The 25843-nt window shown below is 18.8% G+C and overlaps 3 protein-coding genes across 4 annotated transcripts; 1 reads left to right on the plus strand and 2 right to left on the minus strand.

Annotated features, from left to right (window-relative positions):
* Nucleotides 1–1322: 1322 nt before the first annotated feature.
* On the minus strand, nucleotides 1323–5257 carry SCCRO3 (defective in cullin neddylation 1 domain containing SCCRO3). Its single transcript, XM_086912500.1, has 4 exons — nucleotides 4684–5257; nucleotides 4218–4381; nucleotides 3577–3881; nucleotides 1323–3282 (listed from the first exon to the last, which is right to left on the minus strand). The coding sequence occupies exons 2-4, from the start codon at nucleotides 4297–4299 to the stop codon at nucleotides 2689–2691; spliced, it is 981 nt and encodes a 326-aa protein (XP_086768626.1). The 5' UTR covers nucleotides 4300–4381; nucleotides 4684–5257; the 3' UTR covers nucleotides 1323–2688.
* A 2430-nt stretch (nucleotides 5258–7687) lies between these two features.
* obe (activating signal cointegrator 1 complex subunit obelus) lies at nucleotides 7688–17138 on the plus strand. 2 transcript variants are annotated; one of them, XM_031919588.2, is made up of 12 exons: nucleotides 7688–7784; nucleotides 8367–8531; nucleotides 8715–8806; nucleotides 8872–9020; nucleotides 9819–10061; nucleotides 10136–14323; nucleotides 14575–15066; nucleotides 15162–15352; nucleotides 15443–15611; nucleotides 15764–16018; nucleotides 16183–16543; nucleotides 16646–17138. In XM_031919588.2, the coding sequence occupies exons 2-12, from the start codon at nucleotides 8401–8403 to the stop codon at nucleotides 16732–16734; spliced, it is 6360 nt and encodes a 2119-aa protein (XP_031775448.2). In that variant the 5' UTR covers nucleotides 7688–7784; nucleotides 8367–8400; the 3' UTR covers nucleotides 16735–17138. The 2 variants fall into 2 exon arrangements, with proteins under 2 accessions (XP_031775448.2, XP_086768627.1); XM_086912501.1 differs by lacking the exons at nucleotides 7688–7784; nucleotides 8367–8531; nucleotides 8715–8806; nucleotides 8872–9020 and adding an exon at nucleotides 9220–9470.
* Nucleotides 16881–25024, minus strand: LOC100863788 (protein MEMO1). Its single transcript, XM_086912502.1, has 8 exons — nucleotides 24745–25024; nucleotides 21278–21359; nucleotides 21131–21199; nucleotides 20285–20397; nucleotides 20029–20140; nucleotides 19699–19918; nucleotides 19440–19544; nucleotides 16881–18670 (listed from the first exon to the last, which is right to left on the minus strand). Exons 1-8 carry the CDS (start codon nucleotides 24794–24796, stop codon nucleotides 18533–18535), a joined length of 891 nt encoding a protein of 296 aa, XP_086768628.1. The 5' UTR covers nucleotides 24797–25024; the 3' UTR covers nucleotides 16881–18532.
* Nucleotides 25025–25843: the final 819 nt, after the last annotated feature.

Consider the following 25843-nt stretch of genomic DNA (forward strand, 5'->3'; position numbering starts at 1 on the left):
TATATATATATATGTGTATAAGTAAAATTATGATTGATTTTTATATTATTAATATAATATGTACATATATAGTTTATAATAATATTGTTGACTTCTTATCAATAAATCAATTATATTTAAAAAATTAAAATTATTATTTTTGATACATATCAAATCATGAACATTTAACTTACGAAAATTTATACTTCTCCAGTTTTTTAAATGCTCAAGCTTTTCGAATATATTTTACTTTGAATATATTTATATTTTCATTATAAAATCAAACATTATTACAATTTATATTTAATAAAATTATATATCTGTTATATAATTAAAATTTTATTATTTTATTCCATTTAACTGTTCATTTCATTGCATTGTCATTATGTATATTTTTAAACAATGCTTATACATTATTATATCTGATAAAAAATTATCACAATAAAAATAATATCATATATTTTTGGAGATTAATTTTCAGAATCTAATTGAAAAAAATTTTTTACAAGCATATTTCAAATATAAAAGTATCATAAAGCTATTTATTTAGTAAACCTGAATTTAAATATAGATAACTCTATGTTAAGTCACCAAAATAAATTAATAATATATGTGCGTCTGTTAAGTTATATATTTACTTATGTAATTTTTATAATTTTATAAAATATTTTGAATAATATGACACAGAGGATCTTTATCATATTATAAATATTATTAGAAAATATCCTTTTTTTTTTATATAAATTTAGTACACAACATAATTTTATACAATATTTATTTTTATATTAAATTATGTACTATTTTTTGTTTCTCTTAAATTATGATTTATAATTTTTAATATACTTTATACAGATATGTTACATAAACTTTTGAATAATAATATTTTTTATTCAAAAACGATTAATTACTACTACAATTAATTATATATAATTATATATTTTCTATACATTGAATTTGGAACAAAGTTTCCATTCTTCGATATATTAATCACAATGAAGTTATTGAATTTTTATTTTATTTTACTTAAACAAAACATACTATACTGCTGATAATTTTATTTATTCCCAATTATATTACATAAAAAGATCCTCTATGCAAATTATTTTTAAAATTATATTTTATTTTATTATCTTTTCCTTGTACTTTTGATAAATAGAGAAGGATATTAAAAATAAAATAGGTTTAAACATATTTTTAATATTTTAGAAATATTACTAAAATTAATTTTTAAAATAAATTTATATGATGTTAAAAATTTTTTTTGATGATCAAAATTGTAAATATATAGCACATTTTTGTAGAAATATTAACGTTCCATATAATTATTCAATGATATATTATCATTAATTTTTATAATTTTTTAATATTTTCGAAAGACATGGCACTATATACATATGTAATCAATTATATTATCATTATCAATTATATTTAAAATAAAATTTAATAGTTTTAATGATGATTTTAATCATAGTCAAAGTTCAATTATTGACATTTAAAAAATAAATAGGAACATAATTTAAATAAATCATACATTTGTTTAAAGTAATATCATAAATCATGATTACAAATAACCAAATTTGTTTGACAGTAGCATGTTTATACATGTTTTAAACAAAATTATGGCATATATATTGTATTAATGAGATATTAAATAAATTTTAAATTATTTTAATTTATTATTTTTATGTAATATAAAATCTCTTTCTTTTACTTTCTTATATCTGTTTTTTTTTTTCTAGGGTATCATTTCATATACATTATCTCTCAAATTATAAATCAAAAAATGCTTAAAATGAAATTTATATTGTTTCAAAAGAAATATTTTATAATCTCAAATCTTTTTTAAATGAACATGCTTTTGAAATTTTAAATTGATCTTTATTTTTTTAAATGAAATTATATAATTTTTAATGCATTTTAATTGATGTATTTTATTAATATTTTCTTTAAAAAAAGTATTAATCCATATATATTTCAAAAAATCATTAGTTTAGAAGATATTTTAACTTAAATTTTATAAAAATATATTATATTAATGAAAAATAAGAAACATTTAAATGATATTTGTCTTCTTTTTTTTTGTTTGTGTTTTTCTTATCTTTCATATGAATTAGTATTTTTTTTTTACAGAGAATCTTTTTTATATAAACGTATATCATTATCAATAAATGAATTAATAATTATATAACATAAAAAAACGAAAACCATCTTAAAATTTCAGAAGCAAATTACCTAAAGAAGATTTATAACTATAAATATTTTATGTTTTCCTCAAAACAATGTTATTTTATTTTAAATATTTTTTAAAATGACTAATAATTTGGGAGATAATTATGTTTAAAAATGAAATGGATACTCTATATACCAATATCTTGAAAAATTTAAAAAATATGAATGTTTAGAAAGTTATATAGATTCATACTACTATGTATCGCAAATTTAGATTATAGAAATTGTTTTCTAATATATTTATTAAATATATCAGTTTATATATCCCTGAATAAAATTCTTTGAACAGTAATTTTATTAGGGCAATTTATTTAATCATCTTTTTTATTAGATAGTGCATAATGAAAAAATAAAGAAATAAATAAAAAATATTATAAGATGAATATTTTTCTCATTTCAGTGTCAAACAATTTTAAATAATTATGTTCAGAGATTAAATATATAATGAGAATATTTGTTTATAATTAGTTTTTCCTATTATTAATTATCAATAGAAGCATCTTTCAAATCATCTTTACTGATATTTTGGTTCATTTGATCATTTTCATATTCCACAAAATCATCAAACAAACTTGGCCATGCTTCTGCATCATCATAAATGCTAAGATCATTGCCAATACTTTCAGCAAAATTTAAAAACATATTCCATGTATCTCTAGGTATGCCTCGAACATGATGACACTCAAGAAATTTAAGCCATTTTGACAAAAGAGGTGGTTCACGTATTGTAAAAACAAGTTTCCATAAAACAATTGCCATATCAGCTGGTAATATTCTCTGACCAGAATTAACATCTAAACCGAATCGGAATGTAAATCGATAGAGATCTTTAAATAAATCATTGTTTACAGTTAATTCTTGAACAATTTCAGGTAATCTTGCTTGTATACCACGTATACTGTCTACTTTCATCATTTTCAAACCTGTTACAAATTCTTGACGTGTAAATTGGCACATCTGTTTAGCATTCAATTTCCAAGCAAGAACAAGTACTTTAAATTCATCTGGTGACAATTGTAAATCATTACAAAGTCTTTCTATACCATCAGCTAAAATTACATCTTCATGTGAATCCTATAAATAAAAATAATAATAGATATCAATAAAAAAATAACTATATTTAAATATAAATTAAATTTCAAATACTTTTAAATAAAAAAAGTTAAATATAATATTTTTTGACATTATAATTAATATAATTAATATTATAATTCATATATGATTAATATAATTAAATTAATAAAAATTTATATAAATTCTTTTATTTGTAGAAAATAGTTTAAAAAAATGAATGTAATGCAATAAAGATGTAGATTAATATAATAAAATAAAAAAGAGAAAAATTGAAAAAATTTTTTAAAATTTTACCTTATATTGATCAAATAGAGCATTTAACTTGCTTTCTGATGGTTCTTTCTGTTGTTTTGATTCAGTTGCATTAAGACCAGATGATGTTCCAGATTTACCCAATGGTGATAATCGTGCATAAAATCCTCTTGACGAACGCAAATTATTTTGTACAGTAGGCATAGATCCACAATTATCAGATCCTACATTGTTAAATGTTGATAGTGTAGTTACTGATTTTCTGTTTCCATTTATATGTGTTTCAGGCACTAAAGACCCAGTTTGTTGGCAAGAATTTAAGAATGAACCTCTTAGTTCCATTGTTTCTAAAATCATTTATATATATATATATATATATATATATATATATTTTTAATATAATTAAATATATATACATTTATAAAAAATATATTTAATAATAACATATAATAAGTTAAATATTAATAATAAGTAAATACATTGATAAAATTTTACTAACTTTTATTAATTGTATATAATAAAAAATAATAAAAATAAAAAAATCATATTTCTATATGTATTAATAAAATTATTTATAATCCATAATTATATTATAATAATATAATTGATAGATATTAAATAAAATAATAAGAAATAATAATTATGTAAAATAAAAAAATAAATAATAATCAATAAAATCATACCGTCCTTATAATCAAATGATGAAGATCTTGTGGCAGTGGCTGGTGGAAGAGACACCTTAAAACACGAGAAACAGTTTCCCATTGATGCTGTCCGTATTTAATGTTAAAGACAATTATTCCATACATCAGTAGTTCAGTCTTACATTGGCAGTCTTGATCGAAAGCTAAATAATTATAAGTCAACAAAATTGCAATTAATCTTATGTGTCAATAAAATAAATATATTATAAATATTTGTATATTTTTAATAAAAAAAATTTCTTATTTTAAAAATTTTAAAATATTGTATAAGAATAAAAAAAATGATAATATTGATAAAAAAATTTATTGACTATATAATATATAATGTATAATATAATTATGCTTATGCTATAATTGTAAGTATAAACTTACATATATAATAATATATAATAATAGTAATATTGTTATGATAAAAAAAGTAAAATATATTAGAAAAATTCTTTACCTTACTATTAAAGCGGATTTTTGGTCTACTTGGGTCACAATAACCCCAGTAAAGACCCCCCGCAAAATATCTCGTTTTGCCTTCATTCATTAAATTCTCACAAAGTATTTATATTGTAATGTATCACAATTGAAATTAACAAAATGTTTCAATCCCAATCCTTTTGAACATTTCTTTTACATGACTTTTAGGTTTAACTTTATATTTGACTAATATACTGTCATTTATACCGACGTAACCTCATTAAACAATATAATGACAGTATCATTTCACATGAAATGTATATTTCCGCCAATTTATTTCGTATTATATATTAACGAAATCTATATATAAAATCACCAAAACAAAGATAACTTTGTACTTTAACGCATAATAAAAAAGTTCCTTCAAAATGAAGCATGAACGAGATCTTTTTCATAAATTCAGTGTTGATATGTTATAAAAATAATAATCACTAGAAAAGATTATTAATGTTCATTCAATAAAATGAGTCACAGAATATAAACAAACTAAATCATTTGATAGGTGTTTTGATTGATATTAGTTGGCGAATTATCGATACCAAGAATTCAAGATCAGTATTATATTGTATAAAGTATGTCAAGACGATATTACAAATATGAATTATTATTTTTATCAATTGTTTATTTTTATTAAATCAATTTTATTTATAAACTTTTATCTCGAAATTATAATATATAAAATTAAATAGTTTAACATTTTAATTTAGATTTTTTTGTAATAATTTTTTTTATTTTTATATATTTAATAATAATAATACATAAATTAATAGATAACAATATATAATTATTGTATTGTTATGTGAATTTTTCATGAAATATTTTTTAATGATTTTGAATAAACTTCAAAATATTATAAATTAAATAATTTGATTTATTTAACAAATAAAAATATATAATTTTAATAATTCAAATAATTTTATAATAAATTAAACTATATAATAATAAATAAATTTACTGAATTTGTAATAAACTTTATTTAATATATTATATAAGTCTTATCTTTTTGAAAAATTAATAGAATAGAATATATAAAGCTAAAAAATGTATGAATATTTTTATAATCCTAATTAATTAATACATTTTTTATTACTAATTTAATTTTATTAAATAATCGATATAAATAATAATATTTTGTGGAAAACAAATGAATTACAATTAAAATTTCATAGCAAAAACATTTAAAAAGTTCAAAAATTAATAAATTTATAATTATATTTATAACATATAAAGACGAATATATACACACGATGCGTATTCATTTGGGAATTTTTAATTTAAACTGAGTTGTAAAGTATTGAAATATTCTGCTTGCAATGATATAATTTATAATTGAAATAAATATACAGAATATATTTTGAAATATTTTGAAATATTTTTGGAGAATCGATTTTAGAAATTAAAACAAAAATAAAAATTGATATATAAATATAGTGATTATTAATATTTGTTAAATTATAAGCAATTTAAGTTTATATTAAATAAAATAAGATAGAATAACGCTATAACAAAGATAAAAATGTTTCATTCTATCTTGCTTTGTTTAACATAAATTTCAATTATTTATAACTTAATAAATAAATCTTAATATTTATACATATCAATTTTTGAAATAGAATTTATATTATTTTATATTATATATATTTATATAATTTATTAATTTATTATAGTTATATAATTTATTATATTATTTTTTTATCTCTACAATCGATTCTTAAAAATGTGCAATGAATATATTACTATATAATTGTATAATTAAGAATACCTTGTATAATAAAGAAAAAATGTTTTAAATTAATTGTGTAATTTGAATATAGTGCTTTTATTGTTTAAAAATTTAATATTTATGTAACTCGCAATAAAAATCCCTAAAATTTCACAACATTGTAAATATATAAGTATTTCAACTACAAATTCCTACAATTAAAAGTGTCATTTTCAAATTTTACACGTCAAAATTTATAATATATAAATTTATAATATATAGAATTTATAATATATAATATATAATAAATAAAATTTTAATATAATATATAAATTATTGTTTTGCATATTATACACAATATTTGCTTATTAAATTCATTTATATTTATATGAATAGATATATTACATTTTTTTTCTCATTTTTTTAATCATTTTAATTTTTTGATTAATTTTTTAAAATTTATTTTAGAAATAAAAATAAAGATAAATATTTATACAAGTAAAAGATTTTTTAATCTCTGGATTATTCGCAATCATATAAAAATATATAAATTATAAATACATATAATAAATTATAATATATATAATAAAATCAATTAGTAAAATAGTATATATTTATAATATTTTTATAATAAAAATTAATTTAAAAGTGAAAATATTTATTTTAAAAAGATTCAAAATTGTTAAAAATTATGTAAATATATAAATCATTTCATCTAAACATAATAAATTTTGCAATTAAAAATAAATATATATTTATTTTAAAAAAACATTTTATTAAAAATTAAAAATAATTTATTAAAATAATAATTAAAATTAATTTATATATATATATATATATATATATATATATATATATATATATATATAGGTATTTAGAATAAATTAAATTATTTAATAATCAATATGTCATTATAAAGTTATTAAATATTATTATATATATAAAATAATATTTAAAAATACAAATTATGATACAATATTAAAATATATAAAATATTTTATTTTTAACTATATTTTAATTATATTCTTATATTTAACTTATATTATATTATTTTTAACTTATATAATTTTTTTTCATAGAATATAATATTAATAATAAATTCTATGTGAATATAATTTGATTAAAAAATTTTTAAATACTTTATAAAAAATAATTTTAAAAAAGCTTTGATAAATGTGAAAAATAGTTATCAAATGAGAACAATATGCTACCCCCTCTATTAAAATTCGCTGAAGCGAATTTCTGCAGGAGCAGAATACATGATGCTATATTATCCCTACTACTACTGCTACATTAGTGCAGAGATATATCACGTGACCAAGCTTTTGCCAAAGCTAAGCGTCACGTCGTGGTGAAAAGTAATGCAAGTAATGCAAGTAAGTAATGCATAGATATTGACAATTGTTAATAAAAGTTAATATTATATTATATTGTATAATATTTAATATGAAATTTTAATGAAAATTTTTATTAAATATAACATTCAAAAAGATAAGATAAATAATCAATTTCAAAGTGTAGTTTTTTTATTATTATAAATATATATAACTTCTAAAATACATTAATTTTTTTTATATTTATTATATTTTAGTGAAATTGAAAATATATTAAAAAAAATTTGAAATTAAAAAAATTAAGTAACTAAATATATTTATTAAATTTTAATAAAATTGAAATTATATTAAAAAAAATTAAATAATTTTTTAATCTTAACTTTTAATTTTTAATATACGATTGTCAATTTTTAATAGTAAATAAATGAATATTTACAATTGCTTTTGAAATTTAATTAATGTGGTAACCAATTATATTATTATTACAAAAAATAATTTTTTTAATAAATAAAATGAAATTTAATTATGATTATATTTTTCTATAAAAAATTTTTTTTATTAAAGAAAAAGATTTATAATAAATATATATTTTTTTAAAATATGAATTATAAATATATGTTATAGGTAAAACATAGTGTGGTGAACTTATTAATGAAAAATGCCAGAATTACCTCGAATTACAAGATCGTTACGAATGTTCACGAATCTTGGACGTATAAAAAGTACAAAGGAACTAGAACCAAATGATTTATTTAGAAAAGAAAAAGAGCAACATAGCAAATTTAAAAGGTATAAATTTTAAATTTCTTTTATGAAGCAAAAATATTATTCCTAATTATAGAATAACAATTTTTTAATATATTTTATATTATTAAATTATTCATAATATATTGTATTTAATCTATTTACTTATAGTTTATTATACATATTATAATATTGTGTAATTAATGTTTATAATTACATATATTGCAGTGAATTCAATTGGCAAGATTTATGTAAATGTGTTCCTAAAAATGTTTTATTTCATCTTAATAAACTACGCCAAATTGCTACAGAAGCACTTGGTACGTAATAATTTTAGATTATAAAATGTATTTTTAATCTAGATGTTTATTTTTTATTATTTTAGGAGAATGTTCTTTTGAACTTATAAATGAGTTTTTAATGTTTACTTTACAATTATTAATTGATGAGAAGTTATTAACTCAAATAAAATTTAAGACTTTAAAAGAAAAGGCAGGAAATTTAAAGTTCCATGATGCTAACCACATGATGAAGGTATAATTTTATTTTATTACATAATTAAAATTAATATAATTTTAATATAAATTTGTTAATAATTTTGAGAAAAAATTAATGAATGTTAAAAAATAAATATTTTTCAATTATATATTTATTATATAATGATATGATTATATCTTTATTGATTCATATGCAATATACATATATTACTTATGCAAATTATTATTGTTCTTAGAGATTTCTATTGATATATTGAAAAACTGAACATGTTTGAAAAGTTTTAATATTTGAAATGTTTGACTGATATATGAAGAATAAGAACTTTTAATTAAATAACAATTATTGAACATTAAATTATTTATATTAATACAATATAGGAAGTTTCAGAATACAAATGTAATGTGTATGAATGTAAATTCAAGTCATAAGAATGGAATTAATTGAAAAATGAAGTTTTCATAAATTCAAATCAATGAACTGTAGTTTGTAAGTTTTTTATTTACATATTTTACAAACATCCATATTTAAGAAATAAGAATAATAATTATTAAATAATATTTTGATATCAGTTATTTGTATTTAATGTCTTTGTATACTATTTTTTAAATTGTAAAAGTTTCTTTATAAATGAATATATTGTAAATTTTTTAAATATTTAAATTTTTTTAAATAAATTTTTTAAATATTTTATAAATTATATTAATTTTTGTAAAAAAATTTTATTTATATCATTTTTCAAAAAATAATATAATTATTATTTTGAATAATACAAAAGTCTATTAAAAATTATTTTTAAATTAAATTAGATTTTTTAAACTATTTTTTCTTTTATAGATAATTATAGAAATTCGAGAAAAATTAAATGAAGAAACTTTAATACTTATAAAAAATGGAAAAGAAAATATTAAAGTATTGGAAAATGGCTTATTTGATCCGAAATTTGAATATAAATCTGCAAGAGTGTTATGGCCTGATACTAATGCACTTCGTAGTATGTCTATGGGCAACATTAATCAAAGTACTGATAATTTCTCAATGAAATATAAAAATGAAGCTACAAAATTATTTAAAACGGAAGTTTGTATTAAATTTATTTATATTAATTTTTATTTTTAAAAGTAATTTAAATTATTTTTATACTTTTATTTTAGTTTGACAAGGCAGCATATAAAGAAAACTTGAAATCATATCATGCAAAGAATTTTGCAGATATGTCTTTAGAAAAATTTGAGAAGATCATAATTACTAAATTAGGTTCTAAAAATTCAGAGAATGAATTAGTTGATTTATTAGGTTGTGAATCTATAGAATTTATTCAATATATTATTCAACATCAGAAAAGTATTATAACTCTAAGTTCTGCTCCAAAAGTACAAAAAAAATGTAATATTCAAGGACCTGTAATCAGTGGTCAAGTAACTGTTCAATCTGAGAAAGAAAAACAATTACAAAAACAAATACGGAAACACGAAAAAAAATTAAATAAAACGAGTAAACGAGAAGGAAAGGGAGAATTGGAAGAAAATGGCTTTGAGCCATTAGAATTGACTTTAAAAAAAAATGAAGCATTAATAGAAATGCACACACCTATATTTAAAAAAAGTGTTAATACAGATCGAGAAAAATTTCCTTTTGTGTTTGATGCTAATATGAATAGTAGAAATACAACTGGTTATGTATCAAAACAAAAAATAATGTTACCGCAGAATGTTGTAAGGAAAGACACAGAAACATTTGAAGAAATTTTTATACCTATTCCAGAATCTCAACCACTTGATATAGATTATAAACCTATTATGGTATCTTCATTGGATGATATTGGACAAATGGCTTTTAATGGCATTGAATCATTAAATCGAATACAAAGTATTGTGTTTAATGTAGCATATCATACTAATGAGAATTTATTAATTTGTGCTCCAACAGGAGCTGGAAAGACTAATGTTGCTATGTTAACTATAGTACATCAATTAAAGCAACATATTGAACATGGTCAATTAATGAAAAATCAATTTAAAATAATTTATGTAACTCCAATGAAAGCTTTAGCAGCTGAAATGACAGCAAATTTTAGTAAAAAACTTCATTGTCTTGGTATATCTGTTCGCGAATTAACTGGAGATATGCAATTAACTAAATCGGAAATTCAACAAACACAAATGATTGTTACTACACCAGAAAAATGGGATGTTGTTACTAGAAAAGGTACTGGAGATATTTCTCTTACCAGTATTGTAAAACTATTAATTATCGATGAAGTACATTTGTTACATGGTGATAGAGGGCCTGTAGTTGAAGCTTTAGTTGCTCGAACTTTAAGACAAGTAGAATCTTCACAAAGTATGATCAGAATTGTTGGGCTTTCTGCAACATTGCCAAATTATGTAGATGTTGCAAGATTTTTAAGAGTAAATTCAAATATAGGACTCTTTTATTTTGATCATCGATTTCGACCAGTACCACTTAGTCAAGCATTTATTGGTGTAAAAGCATCATCGTCATTACAAGAAATGAATTACATGGATAATGTATGTTATAATAATGTTGTAGATATGGTACGTCAAGGATATCAAGTAATGGTATTTGTACATGCACGAAATGCTACTGTTAGAATGGCAAATACACTAAAAGATTTAGCAATAAAACATGGTACACTTAAATTATTTATACCTGAAGGTCAAACAAAATTTGTAAATAAAGCTTTTGCTAAATCACGTACGAAGTATTTAAGTGAATTATTTAATAATGGATTATCGGTACATCATGCTGGTTTATTACGTTCAGAGAGGAATTTAATTGAAAAGTATTTTGCAGATGGTTTAATTAAAGTATTAGTATGTACATCAACATTAGCTTGGGGTGTAAATCTACCTGCTCATGCTGTTATTATAAGAGGAACAGAAATATATGATGCTAAACATGGCTCATATATTGATTTAGATATATTAGATGTTTTACAAATTTTTGGTCGTGCTGGTAGACCACAATTTGATGTATCTGGTCATGCTGTTATTATTACTTCCCATAATAAATTATACCATTATTTATCATTATTAACAAATCAAATACCTATAGAGAGCAATTTTATTAAATATTTAGCTGATAACTTAAATGCTGAAATTGCATTAGGTACAATATCAAATGTAGAAGAAGCAATAAAATGGTTAAGCTATACTTATTTATTTGTTCGAATGAAATTAAATTTTCATTTCTATGGAATTCCTTATCGAGTTATTTTGGAAGATCAAAATTTAGAGCAAAAAAGAAGAGAATTAATTGATCAAGCAGCTAAAGCATTAGATGAAGCTAAAATGATTCGATATAATATAAATACTGGAGATCTGAGCACAACAAATTTAGGACGAATTGCGAGCCATTTTTATCTTAAATATGATACTATTAAAATTTTTAATACACTGCTAAAACCAATTATGACTGAAGCGGAAATATTTTGTATGATATCATACTCTCAAGAATTTGAACAATTAAAAGTGCGAGATGATGAAATGGAGGAATTACAATATTTATTTGAAGAATATTGTAATATTACAGTCCAAGGTGGTGTTGAAAATATATATGGTAAAGTAAATATATTATTACAAACATATTTATCACATGGTAGAGTTAATGCGTTTTCATTAATATCCGACCAAGCATATATTGTACAAAATGCAGGACGTATATTTCGAGCATTGTTTGAAATTATGTTAGGACAAAATAATGCAATAATGGCTGGTCGTTTATTAGAAATAGCGAAAGTACTTGAAATACAACAATGGAGTGATAGAAGTCCTCTATGTCAATTTTCTTGTTTATCTTTAGAAATTATTGATAAAATAGAACAATATGATTTGACAGTTGAAAGATTAAATAATATGAATGTTAAAGAAATTGGAGATATTTTGCGTAATCAAAAAGAAGCAATATTAGTAAAAAAATGTTGCAAAGAATTACCTGCATTAGAAATGGAATCAAATTTGCAACCTATTACTCGTACAGTTTTAAGAATACATTTAAAAATATATCCTCAATTTCACTGGAATGATAACATTCACGGTAAAACTTCGGAACCATTTTGGATATGGATTGAAGATCCAGATAATAATTTTATTTATCATCATGAATATTTTACTATGACAAGAAAAATGGTTTACAATAATCTTACACAAGAACTTGTGATGACAATACCATTGCATGAACCATTGCCTACTCAATACATAGTAAGAGCAATAAGTGATCGCTGGTTGGGTTCTGAATATATGTTGCCTCTAACATTTCATGATTTAATCTTACCTGAAGTATATCCACCATATACTGATTTGTTAGAAATACAACCTCTGCCAATAAAAGCATTGAAAGAACCATTATTTGAAAAACTTTATAAATTTTCTCATTTTAATCCAATACAGACACAAATTTTTCATTGTTTATATCATACAGACAATAACGTCCTGTTAGGAGCTCCAACTGGTTCGGGAAAAACAATTGCTGCGGAAATTGGAATGTTTAGGGTATTTAAACAATATCCAACACAAAAAATTGTATATATTGCACCATTAAAAGCCTTGGTCAGAGAGCGAATAAAGGATTGGAAAATTAGATTTGAAGAACAATTAGGAAAAAAAGTAGTAGAATTAACTGGAGATGTATCACCAGATATTAAAGTTATAGCAAATGCAAGTATTATTATAACTACACCAGAAAAATGGGATGGTATTAGTAGAAGTTGGCAAACAAGACTTTATGTTAAAAATGTTGCGCTTATTATTATAGATGAAATACATTTATTAGGGGAAGATCGTGGACCAGTATTAGAAGTTATTATTTCAAGAACTAATTTTATTTCTAGTCATACTTTAAAAAAATTAAGAGTTATTGGACTTTCTACAGCATTAGCTAATGCAGTAGATTTAGCTAATTGGCTTGGTATTAAAGAGATGGGCCTTTATAATTTTCGTCCATCTGTACGACCTGTACCATTAGATATTCATATAACTGGATTTCCAGGAAAAAATTATTGTCCTCGAATGGCAACAATGAATAGACCAACTTTTCAAGCAATTAAACAACATGCCCCATCTAGTCCAACTTTAGTATTTGTTTCATCACGTAGACAAACACGTTTAACTGCATTAGATTTGATTGCATATCTTGCAGGAGAAGATAATCCTAAGCAATGGTTACATATGAAAGAAGAAGAAATGAACAATATTCTAAGTCATATACGAGATTCAAATTTGAAACTCACACTTGCTTTTGGAATTGGACTTCATCATGCTGGTTTTCAAGAAAAGGATAGAAAAATTGTCGAAGAATTATTTGTTAACAATAAAATTCAGGTATATGGTTTAATGGATATTGATTTTATTTTTGTTTAATTGTAAATATATTGAATATATTTATTTAATGATATTAAATAAATATATTCAATATAATAATTAATATAATAAAAAATTAATGAAATATAATAATAATATAATAATTAATGAAATTTTTTTATAAAAATTGTATCTTTTTCTAAATTTTGAATTATATAAATTACATAATTATAATACAATATAATTATCTAAAATTATAAAAATATGTTTAGGTATTGATTACAACAGCTACTTTAGCTTGGGGTGTTAATTTCCCTGCTCATTTAGTTGTAATAAAAGGAACAGAATATTATGATGGCAAACAACACCGTTATGTAGACATGCCAATTACGGATGTATTACAAATGATGGGTCGTGCAGGAAGGCCCCAGTTTGATAATTCAGGAGTAGCAGTAGTTTTAGTACATGATTTAAAAAAAAATTATTATAAGAAATTTTTACATCATCCATTCCCAGTAGAATCAAGTTTATTAGCTGTTCTGCCAGATCATATAAATGCTGAAATTGTAGCTAATACAATTAAAAATAAACAAGAATTATTAGATTACTTAACATGGACATATTTTTTTAGAAGATTAATGAAAAATCCTAGATATTACAATTTAACTGCTTTAGAACCTTATGCTATTAATCAATACTTATCTTCTTTGGTGGATAGCACATTAAAAGTATTAATAGATTCATATTGTGTGGCGTTTGATGAGGTAAATAAAATACAATTAAAATTTTATTTCTATATTTTATTTTATAATTAATAATTTTATTTCACGTTAAAATAATTTATAATTTATAATTTTAGGAAGAACAAATTTTATATCCACTTTCAATGGGTAAAATAGCATCATTTTATTACTTATCGCATCATACTATGTTAATGTTTATACAATCACTTCAGGAATCTCTTACATTGGAGCAATGTTTACATATTTTATGTAATTCTCATGAATATAATGAATTACCAGTAAGACACAATGAAGAATTATTAAACGAGTAAAGTATTATTTTTAATAATAAAAAGAAAAATATATTTCATTTTAATTAATATTAATATATGATAATTTTTATTCTAATTTTGGACAGGGAATTAAGTAAAATGTGCCGTTATCAAGTAGATAATTACTCATATAATTCTCCTCATACCAAAGCATTTTTATTACTTCAAGCACATTTCTCAAGACTTCCCTTACCTTGTGTAGATTATTTTACTGATTTAAAATCGGTTCTTGATCAGGCAGTTAGGATTATACAAGTATGTATAATTAAAAAAAAATATTATACTTTATATAAGATTATTTAAAAATTGTATATGTACAATTATATTTGCTAAATTATGCATAAATTATTAAGAAGACATAAAATTAAAAAATATTCTATATATATAATAATTAAAATATTTTTTAGGCAATGATAGATGCAGTTGCAGATCATGGATGGTTAGCAAATACAATTATGATAATGAATATACTTCAAATGATTGTCCAAGCTCGGTGGATTGATGAATCAGCAATTACTACATTGCCATGTATAAATTCAGAACATTTAGAATTATTTTCAACATTTACTCTTCCCGAATTATGTTTCAATATGTATAATAAAGATATTAGAATACTTAGAAAAGTACTTAATAAAAGTTTTTCGCAAGAACAAATACATCAGGTAAATATATTCAATTTTTAATATTATAAAACAATATTTCATAGAATAATTTTTATAATTTTTTTTTGTAATCTATTCATTAAGATGAATCAATTATGTATTTTCACATTTTATTGAAGTTTTATATAATTTCTATATTAGGAATGTATATATATATTTTTTAGATATATCAAGTGATAAAAGAAATGCCAATGCTCTGTATTAAGTTAAGCTTAGAAAGTTATGATGAAGATAATGATGATAATAAACAAAAAAATCAGATATTTATACCTCTAAAATCTGATAATTTTGATTATATAAGTATTCGCAAGGGTCAAGATTACATACTAAATGTTATAATGAAAAGAAAAAATAAATCTAATAATTTAAAAGCACACTGTCCTTTGTTTCAAAAAGGAAAGGATGAAGGTTGGTTTTTAGTTTTAGGTAATGTTTCTGATAAAGAATTATTAGTTTTAAAACGAGCATCTGCAATAAATGAACAACGGAAATATCAATTACAATTCACAGCTCCATCAAAACTAGGTAATTTTATTTTCATTTACATTTATGATTATTTATTTATGTATTATATGACAGTAATTATCTTATTTTTTTTTTTTCACTAAAAATTTAATTTTTTTTAAGGACAAACAACTCTAACGTTTTATTTGATTTCCGACTGTTATTTGGGGCTAGATCAACAGTATGATATAAAAATAAATATAATACCTTAATATAAATTTTATTTTATTTAGCAAGTATGTTAGTTTCTTCAACGAGGTAAATATAAGCAAATTATTTTGATAAAATCTATTGTAATTTTATTAATTTATAAAGATATTTAATAGTTGTAAGTATATAAGATGTAATTAAATATATATATATTTAAATTCATTTATTTTTTTTGGAAGTGCATATAAATTTACATATATATATTTATTATATATATATTTGTCTTATTTATTAGATGACTATGAAATTGTTTTATATTTTTTATACAAATGCATATCTTATCAATTTAGTGATATATAATACAAAGATAAAAAAAAATATCTCCAAAGGATCAGTTTTATAATTTCATATATTATGTATTACCAAATGCAATTTTATATAAAATAAAGAATTATAGATAAAATTATATCCAATGTTATGTTCATTTATTATAATTTATTTTATTATAAAACAAACTCATGTATAATTTAATACAAAAATGTTTTATTTTAATATTGATACTTTATTAAAAGTAAAAGAATATCAATAATAGTTACATATTATGTAAATATTTTTTTACACTGATCCTCCTTCACATTTATATTCTGATATTATAACAATACAATTTATAATTTCTTACACTAACGAGGAATAACAAGATAATAAAGGATAGGAAGGATATGAGATCATTTCATTGCTTTGTTTTAAAAAGAAAATGATTAAGTTGTATATGTGCTATTTATCTGTAATATTTTATTTAATATCGATCAATTGCAGATTGTTCATTCTAATGATCCAGAAGAGGTATATTTTAGCTCTAAATTTTTAACTTTAAGTTTACAATCCCTGAGATAAAAAATGCAATTTACATCAAAATATTTTTTATTTATTAATTTTCCTAATATTTATTGTCGTAATCAGGATAATAATAATAATAACAATCAAAAGTTAAATGTTATAAAATTATATATAAATAAAAATTTAGATTTCTATAAAAAATAAATATAAATAATAATTTTATACTAATATATTTTTAATTTACAATTAACATAGTCAAATATATCAAATATAATAAACATTCTGCTATATCTAAATTATAATTTATAAATTTAAATTAAATATTTCGATGCCTCTTAACGTTTTATAAACAAAATATAGTTATTCTTTTTTATTATATTTTTACTTACTTATTTCTTTAAAATTTCAAATTAATAACATCATATTAAAATAATATTAAATATTTTTCGTTATTTCTTTTACAATTTTTAAAGTTATAACAAAGTCAATCAGATAAATTGATAATTAAATATTTTTCTTTAATAAATTGAATTTTTCTCTTTTTCATCAATAGATTGAACCTTCTGCTTTTTTAATGTATATAAAATGCTCTTTATATATTTATTATTTTTGTAATTGCAATTGTAATTACTAATCAAAGCAAAGAAATACTTAAGCTCCTTCCATAATAGAAATTTGGAAGTACTGATTATTTCTTGTAAGTAATAAACCGAAATATTTTTAAAACAAAAAGTTTGATAATAGTACATTTCTATTCATCACATTCATTAACAAATTAATAATATTCTTTTTCAAACCATTGAGAAAATTCCATACCATATAATAGCAAATTGTAACTTGATTTTAAATGTTTTTTAAATATAAAACAAAATTTTAAAAAATTATAATTAATATTTTTTATGATTAATAGATTATTACTGCCGTTTTTTTGTTTCTTTTTTAAATATCTTTTTTTTTTTTTTATTTTTTTAATACTTTCTTTCTTTCTGCAAATTCTTCGAGTAACAATGAAAATATATTGTATCACTCAAGAACTAAGGAAGCACTGGCATAACTAACAGAACTATCATTCATATTATTGCACTGGTTGCTTTGAACATATTTAAGAAACTTCAAATTCATTCTTTGACCATTAGTATTTCCTTTTAAACTATGAATTACCTGTTAAAAATATTGATCATAATTTCAAAAACTATACCTAATTTTATAAAGAAAATTTTTAAATTTATCATATTTTAAATATTAAAAGCTACATACACATATAGTAGATCAGAAAATATATCTATATTTGAGAGATATTTTTTTTCAATATAAAAAAATACAATTTTAGATTTTATTATATTATTTAAAAATATTCAAATTTATATAACAATATATTATAGCAATTGTATAACAATTATATAAGTTTTATTAAAAATTATTATTAAAATCATTTTTAATATAAATGTATTAAACAATAAACAAATCTAATTCTTATAGTAACAAATTTTACTAGATAATAATTTTATTATTATCTATATTAATTTTTCAAAATAACGATTATATAAAATTTCTATCACAATTTTTTATTAAAAATATATTCTTTTATTTGTCTTTTTTGTGTCAAAATCTGTCAAAAATGTCAAAATTTAATGTATCATTATTTACATAATATTTTAACTAAATTGATTTAGCAATTTTTATAATTATATTATATCTAATATTTCTGAATATTTTACAAAAAATGCTTTTAATTTTTATAATTCATAGTTATAATTCATTTAATTTAATTTATAATTCATATATATAATGACTGGATTTAAGATGTTTTAATTTTATATTTTTTTAATATAATATTTTATATACATATCTTTCATATTCTTTTATCTTTTCACATTTTTTGATCCTAGGTGTATGCAACCTCATAATTTAAATGAATAAAACTCATTACCTGTAAAAGAATACTAATAGGATGTCGACCACATACTGTATTGCCATATTTTTTAAGGTAATCATTAAACATTGTGGGATTTAATGTTTCAATAATATCCATACCCTGTGAATTTTGAAAAAAAGTATGAAATTATTTATAATATGATATTATTTATGATCATTTATAATAATAAAATATGATCAAATCAGTTTCATTTATGTAATTATTAAATATATAAAATATTTATAAATAAATGACATTTTATGATCTTATGTACCATTTTGTCAAGATTTTGAATAGATCTATGAATAGGACCACAGGATCTATCATAATAGGTATAGCGAAATCGCTGACCCCAATGACAGAAATCTGAAGATATAACAAATAATGTCTGTGGATCAGCCATATATGGTGCTAATAATCTTCCATAAAGTGCTTCTTTTTCTGGACTTAATGAACCCACTAATATAGGAATTATTGTAAAAGAATCTTTAAACCTATATTAATATAAAGTTTAAAATTAAAAATTAAATTTAAATAATAAGTGAATTCTTATATAGCAATTATATAAATATAAAAAATACTATAAATATAATTATAAACATACCCTTCCATAACTTTTGCAATAAATGGCAATTGCATTTCAATACTATGTTCTTCTTCATCTGTGTTTAAATCCATCCATTCAAAATGTCTAGTTTCTTCAAGTTCTCTATACACTGTTATATGAATAAAAATCTATATTCAAACTAATCTATAATAATATTAATACTAATTTATATTCATAATTTAATACATTTTTTTTTAAATAATAATTTAATTCAAATTTTAATATATTATTTAATATATTATAGAATTTCTACCTTGCTGATCAATATGTAGATCATACAAAAGAGTTTGATAAATCGAAGCAGAGGAAAGAGCACAGCCTGCTAATCTGACATGATGTGATGGACCAAGAATAAAAATTCTACGCCTATATAATAATAATATATTTAATCTTTTATTTTAAATAAATGACATAAATTAAAAATATTAAAATAATTATTTTATTTTTATACATTTAATTCTTTACATGAATTTTTTTTCTAAATTTATAATAATCATGCAAATACTTGAAGAATTTTTTTATTACAAAAAAGAGTTATATGCATATTATAATGTTTACTTATCTAAGTAAAAAAAAAATTATTACAAAATATAATAAATATATAAACAATTCAAAAATTCCAAATGGAAATTTTTTAAGAGTTAAATATATTTTTTAATAATATTTTTTAATAATTTACAACTAATAATATATTAAATTATAAATTTGCATACATTATGTTATTAATTACATAATTAATATATTAAATTAATCTATCATTTATAATCATTTATATATTATATATAGAGAAAAATAAAAATATATCTCATCATAAAAATTTATTTAAATTTATTCATTAATCATCTAATAAAATAAAAATACTTTAAAAAATTATAAAAAAACTTAATATTTTCATGATTTGTGAATTATAAAATGAAATGATAATAATTGTGTAATAAGATTATTTAATTTTATATAATTTGAAATAATACATTTAAAATAATTAATGCATAAATTTATTTGCTTAAAAAGAAGAATTTTATTAAACTTTATAGAATATTAGTTTTATTTTATTAAATATTTTTTTATAAAACATCAAAAAAATATAAAAAAAACTTACACAACTACAGGACTAATCTGGCGGTATGCAAAAGCAGCACATGCTCCACAATAGCTGTAACCTGCATGTCTGTGAAATTTCATTTGTATTTCAATAAAGATTTTTTAATTTAATTAAAAATTATTCTAATGTACTATAATTACTGACGGGGCAATTATTGCCCTAGCAGGTCCATGTGATAAGTCTGCAGCATTTAACCAACCTTCTAATTGTTTATTCAATTCCAATCCTATGTATTTAAAAAAATATAATATTAATTAATTAGTAAAATGTAAACTTATTAATCAAAATTAATTTTTATTAATCTTTTAAATTCTCTATATTTAAAAAAAATTTTTTTTTAATTTTATCTCTTTTTAATAACTATTTTAGACTTTTTGAAATATACTATAAAAAATAAAAAACCAATAGTTCATAAATTAACTCATAAAAATTAATTTATTAAACAATTTTTTTATTAATTATATTGAAAATAGTATTGAATCTTTATTCAAATCTGATCTGAATCTTGATTTTGTTAATTTATTACATATTTTTAAGCAGAAAATAAAATTTTAGATAAAATAGATTAAAAAAAACTATAAAAAAATATATGTAAAAAATATTTATTCATTTATATTTAATATATTTTGTAATGGCAATTTAAAAATATTTAATATAATTCAACTTAAAAATATCCAAGAATAAAATTAATATTGAGTCATATTCAATAAAAGAATTCAAAAGATTAATAACATTTTATATAATATTTTAAAATATTATAAAATTCAACATTTAAGTTCAAAATTTAATATAATAAAATATATGATTAATTTTATAATTCTATAGTAAAAATGTTTTTGGAAAAAAATATTGTAATGTAATAATTATAATAATAAATATATATATAATATATATATAATATATATATAATAAAAATAATATAATAATCAATTACAATAAATAATACTTTCAGTTTCTAATTTATTATTTTTAAAAATTATATCTAATTTTTTATTTGATTTTTAATGATAAAAATGAATTTTTAATAAAAAACAATTTGATAAATTATTATATTATTTTTATAAAATAATAATATGTTTTCAATAATTAATATTTATTATATATTATTAAAAAAAATATTGTAAAAAAATAATATTTTAATATTTTAATAAAAGTATTTATTTAATATTTATTCTTTATTATCTTTTATTTAGAAAATTCATTGTATTATTTTGAGAATTAATTATAAATAGGAATATCTGGACTTGAATTTGAATATTTGACAAGAACACTTATTATTTTTGTATCTAAATAATATAAAAGTATATAAATAAAATATTAATAAATATATTATTTTTCTTGCATTCTTCAATATTAAGCTCTTTAAACTTAAATTTTTTATTTTTAATTTGAATTTAAATATATAATAAATAGCTTATATTTAAAGTAAATAATAAAATAATATATTGATTATTATGATACATCATCGCATTTGGATATTAAGATTGGATATCAAAAACTTAAAGATATTTAAATAAAATGAAAAAGTATATTAGGATCTTTAGATCTGAATGAAAAAATGTTATTAAAGAATGTTTGTTGATAATGATATATAAAAATCTATTTGATTTATGAAAACAGAAATAATGGATCTAAATAAATATTAATATAATTCTAGATTATAAACAAATAATTTATATTTTAAATCATAATAATCAGTTTCTTCTATGAGACTTATAACAAAGTATATTTAAAAAAAATTATTTTTTATTGCAATTTGAACAATATTTCAGACTTTAAATCTCAATTTCTATTATTTTTTATTTTAATAATTGATATTATTAAAGTTCATAAAAATTATGGAAATACATGATCGTTTAATGAAATTTTATAATATAATAAAATCTCCATTATGAATTAATTTGAACACAAAAGAAAATTGTTTACATAAGAAAATTTTTAAATAATAGAAAAATAAATATATAATTTAATACTTACAAAATGAATAAAAATTCATTTATTGCAAAAAAGAATATTATTCAATATTTTTAACAAAATTTAAAAAAAATTTGAATCCTAAATTTTTCTAAACTAAACTAAAATATTACATATATATCATATATAATAATAATATAATAATAATAATAATACATTTTGTTTTGTAATACATACATAAATAACATACATACATAAATACATACATAAATTTTACATAATAATACATAAATTTTGTTTTGTAAATATTTTAAAATTATATGCATCTTTGTTTATGATTGTATATGATTTGTTATATAAATTTGATAATAAATTTCATGCTATAAAAAAAACACTGTTTGTTTGTATATATGATAAGGAAATAATATTCATATAAAAAAATATTCAGAATTCATATTAAATATTCACATACTAGATGTTTATATAATAAAGATTCTATTGAATTATAAATTTTATACAAATTCACATTTTTATAAAAATATTATATACATTATACATAATATTATACATTAAAAAAAATTTTTTCATAATAAAAAAAAAAATCTTCATAATTTTTATGAATAGTTATTAATTTTCTTTGTAATAATTTTTTTCTTTCTAATAAATTTTTATTTAAAAAATTAATGTGATTTAAAATATGTGATTTAAAATAAATGTGATTTCATTTAATCTTTTAAATGAAAATTTAAGTAAAATTATAAATATTATACTATTATATATTATACTATATAAAATTATATACTATATAAATTTATTTATTAATTTATCTATTGAAATTAATAATTACAAATTTCTAATTATTTTATTATTATTATTATTAACTTTAATATATTATATAGTTGTTTCATTGATAATCTTTAAATAAATATATATAAATTATATAGATTATATTATAAATTTATATAGATTATATTTTAAATTTTAATTAATTATTAATTTTAATTAATAATTGATATATATATGAAATATTGAATTCCTATTATATAGATTATTATATAGAAAGATTAATAGTTAATAACATGTAATAAAAAAGAAGAATACATAATTTATTATTATAATATTATATAATATTAATTACCTTATATTTTATACATATAAATTTCTATAATCTCAATTTCTATAATCTAATAATCTAAAATAAATATTTAATAAATATAATCTAAAATAAAATTTAATCAATATTTAATTTAATAAAATATTTATATTTATGAATTACAATAATTTATTATTTATTAATAATTTATAATTAATATATTTTTACATATATTATTTTATATATATATATATATATATATATATATATATATATACATATATACAATATATAATATAAAATACTCAAAGTATAACAAATTTCGTATATTATAACAAATATTATAATAATTGTTATTACTAATAATTATTTAATGTCAATATTAACATGTAATAACATATCATTATGTCAAAATATATTGAATTTTATAGAATTGTAATGATTTATCATTACGATCAACTGAACATAGCTGTTATGAAATATACAATAACGAATATACAGAATACAAGAATAAAAAAAATAATATAAACAATTATAAAATTAAATTATAAATAAATGTTATATTAAAATTACATAAATTAAAAATAGTTTAAATACTGCTTACCAGAACTTGCGTACCAACTACCAGCATGAGTTGCTCTTCTAATTAATGCCATTTTTTATTTATTTATTAATTTTTATTTCTTCTATTTACTTTTTTTATAATAAATAATTTTTGGCTTATTTTTTTTATAAATGATTTATTTAAAGTATTGATATATAATTTTACTTATATATAAAATGTTTATAAAAGTTTATCACAAAACTTAACTTTTACTTAGCCACGAACCATACGCTTTTAATAACGCATTGAATAGTACATTCGTAATACTAACACAGAGTATATTCTTTAGGTATATAATAAAATAAAAAAACATATTTAAAAAATATATATATTGATTTATTATAAATCTTATAAAAAATTATTATATCTTATATTATAATTAAAACTAATAATCAATGTTCTTATATATTATAATTTTAAAATAAAAAATTTCACTAGAATACTACTTTTAGTGGTAAATCAAAAATATCTTTTATTATATAAAAAATATAAAATAAAAATATTTCAATTATTATAAGTAATAAATAAGAAATATTAAAATATATTATATCATTATATTATAATAAAAAGTATTAAAAAATAATTATATAATAACATATAATATAAAATATAAATGATAAAAAAATTACTATATGTATTTTATACACTATATATTTTATATATTAATAAACTAAAAAAAATTATAAAAGTTTTTTGTTTTAAAATATCTAATATATAATTTTTTATTTTTTGTAATGTATATATGATTACATTAACATATATATATATATATATATAAATTAATGTATACATAGATATAATTTTATTATTTTTAATTTAAATTTAATTGTTTATTAATGTATATATTTTTCTGATTATTGTCATAATAATATTTTTATTGTTAATTATTAATAAAAATAAATTAATTATTACAAAATAGTAAGCTAGAATGTTATATTATATTATATTATGTTATATTATAATAATAAATAAAGAAATATTTAGTGTAGAATATTAAAAATGTTTTATATATTTTGTCAATTAAAAATCATTCATTTAATTGTAATAAATTAGTAAACTGATAATCTCTGTAATTATAACAATTAATAATATCTATAAT

The sequence above is a fragment of the Apis florea genome, unplaced genomic scaffold, assembly GCF_048593485.1.
Source record: "Apis florea isolate Af1SG1 unplaced genomic scaffold, ASM4859348v1 contig_3391_pilon, whole genome shotgun sequence".
NCBI lineage: Eukaryota > Metazoa > Arthropoda > Insecta > Hymenoptera > Apidae > Apis > Apis florea.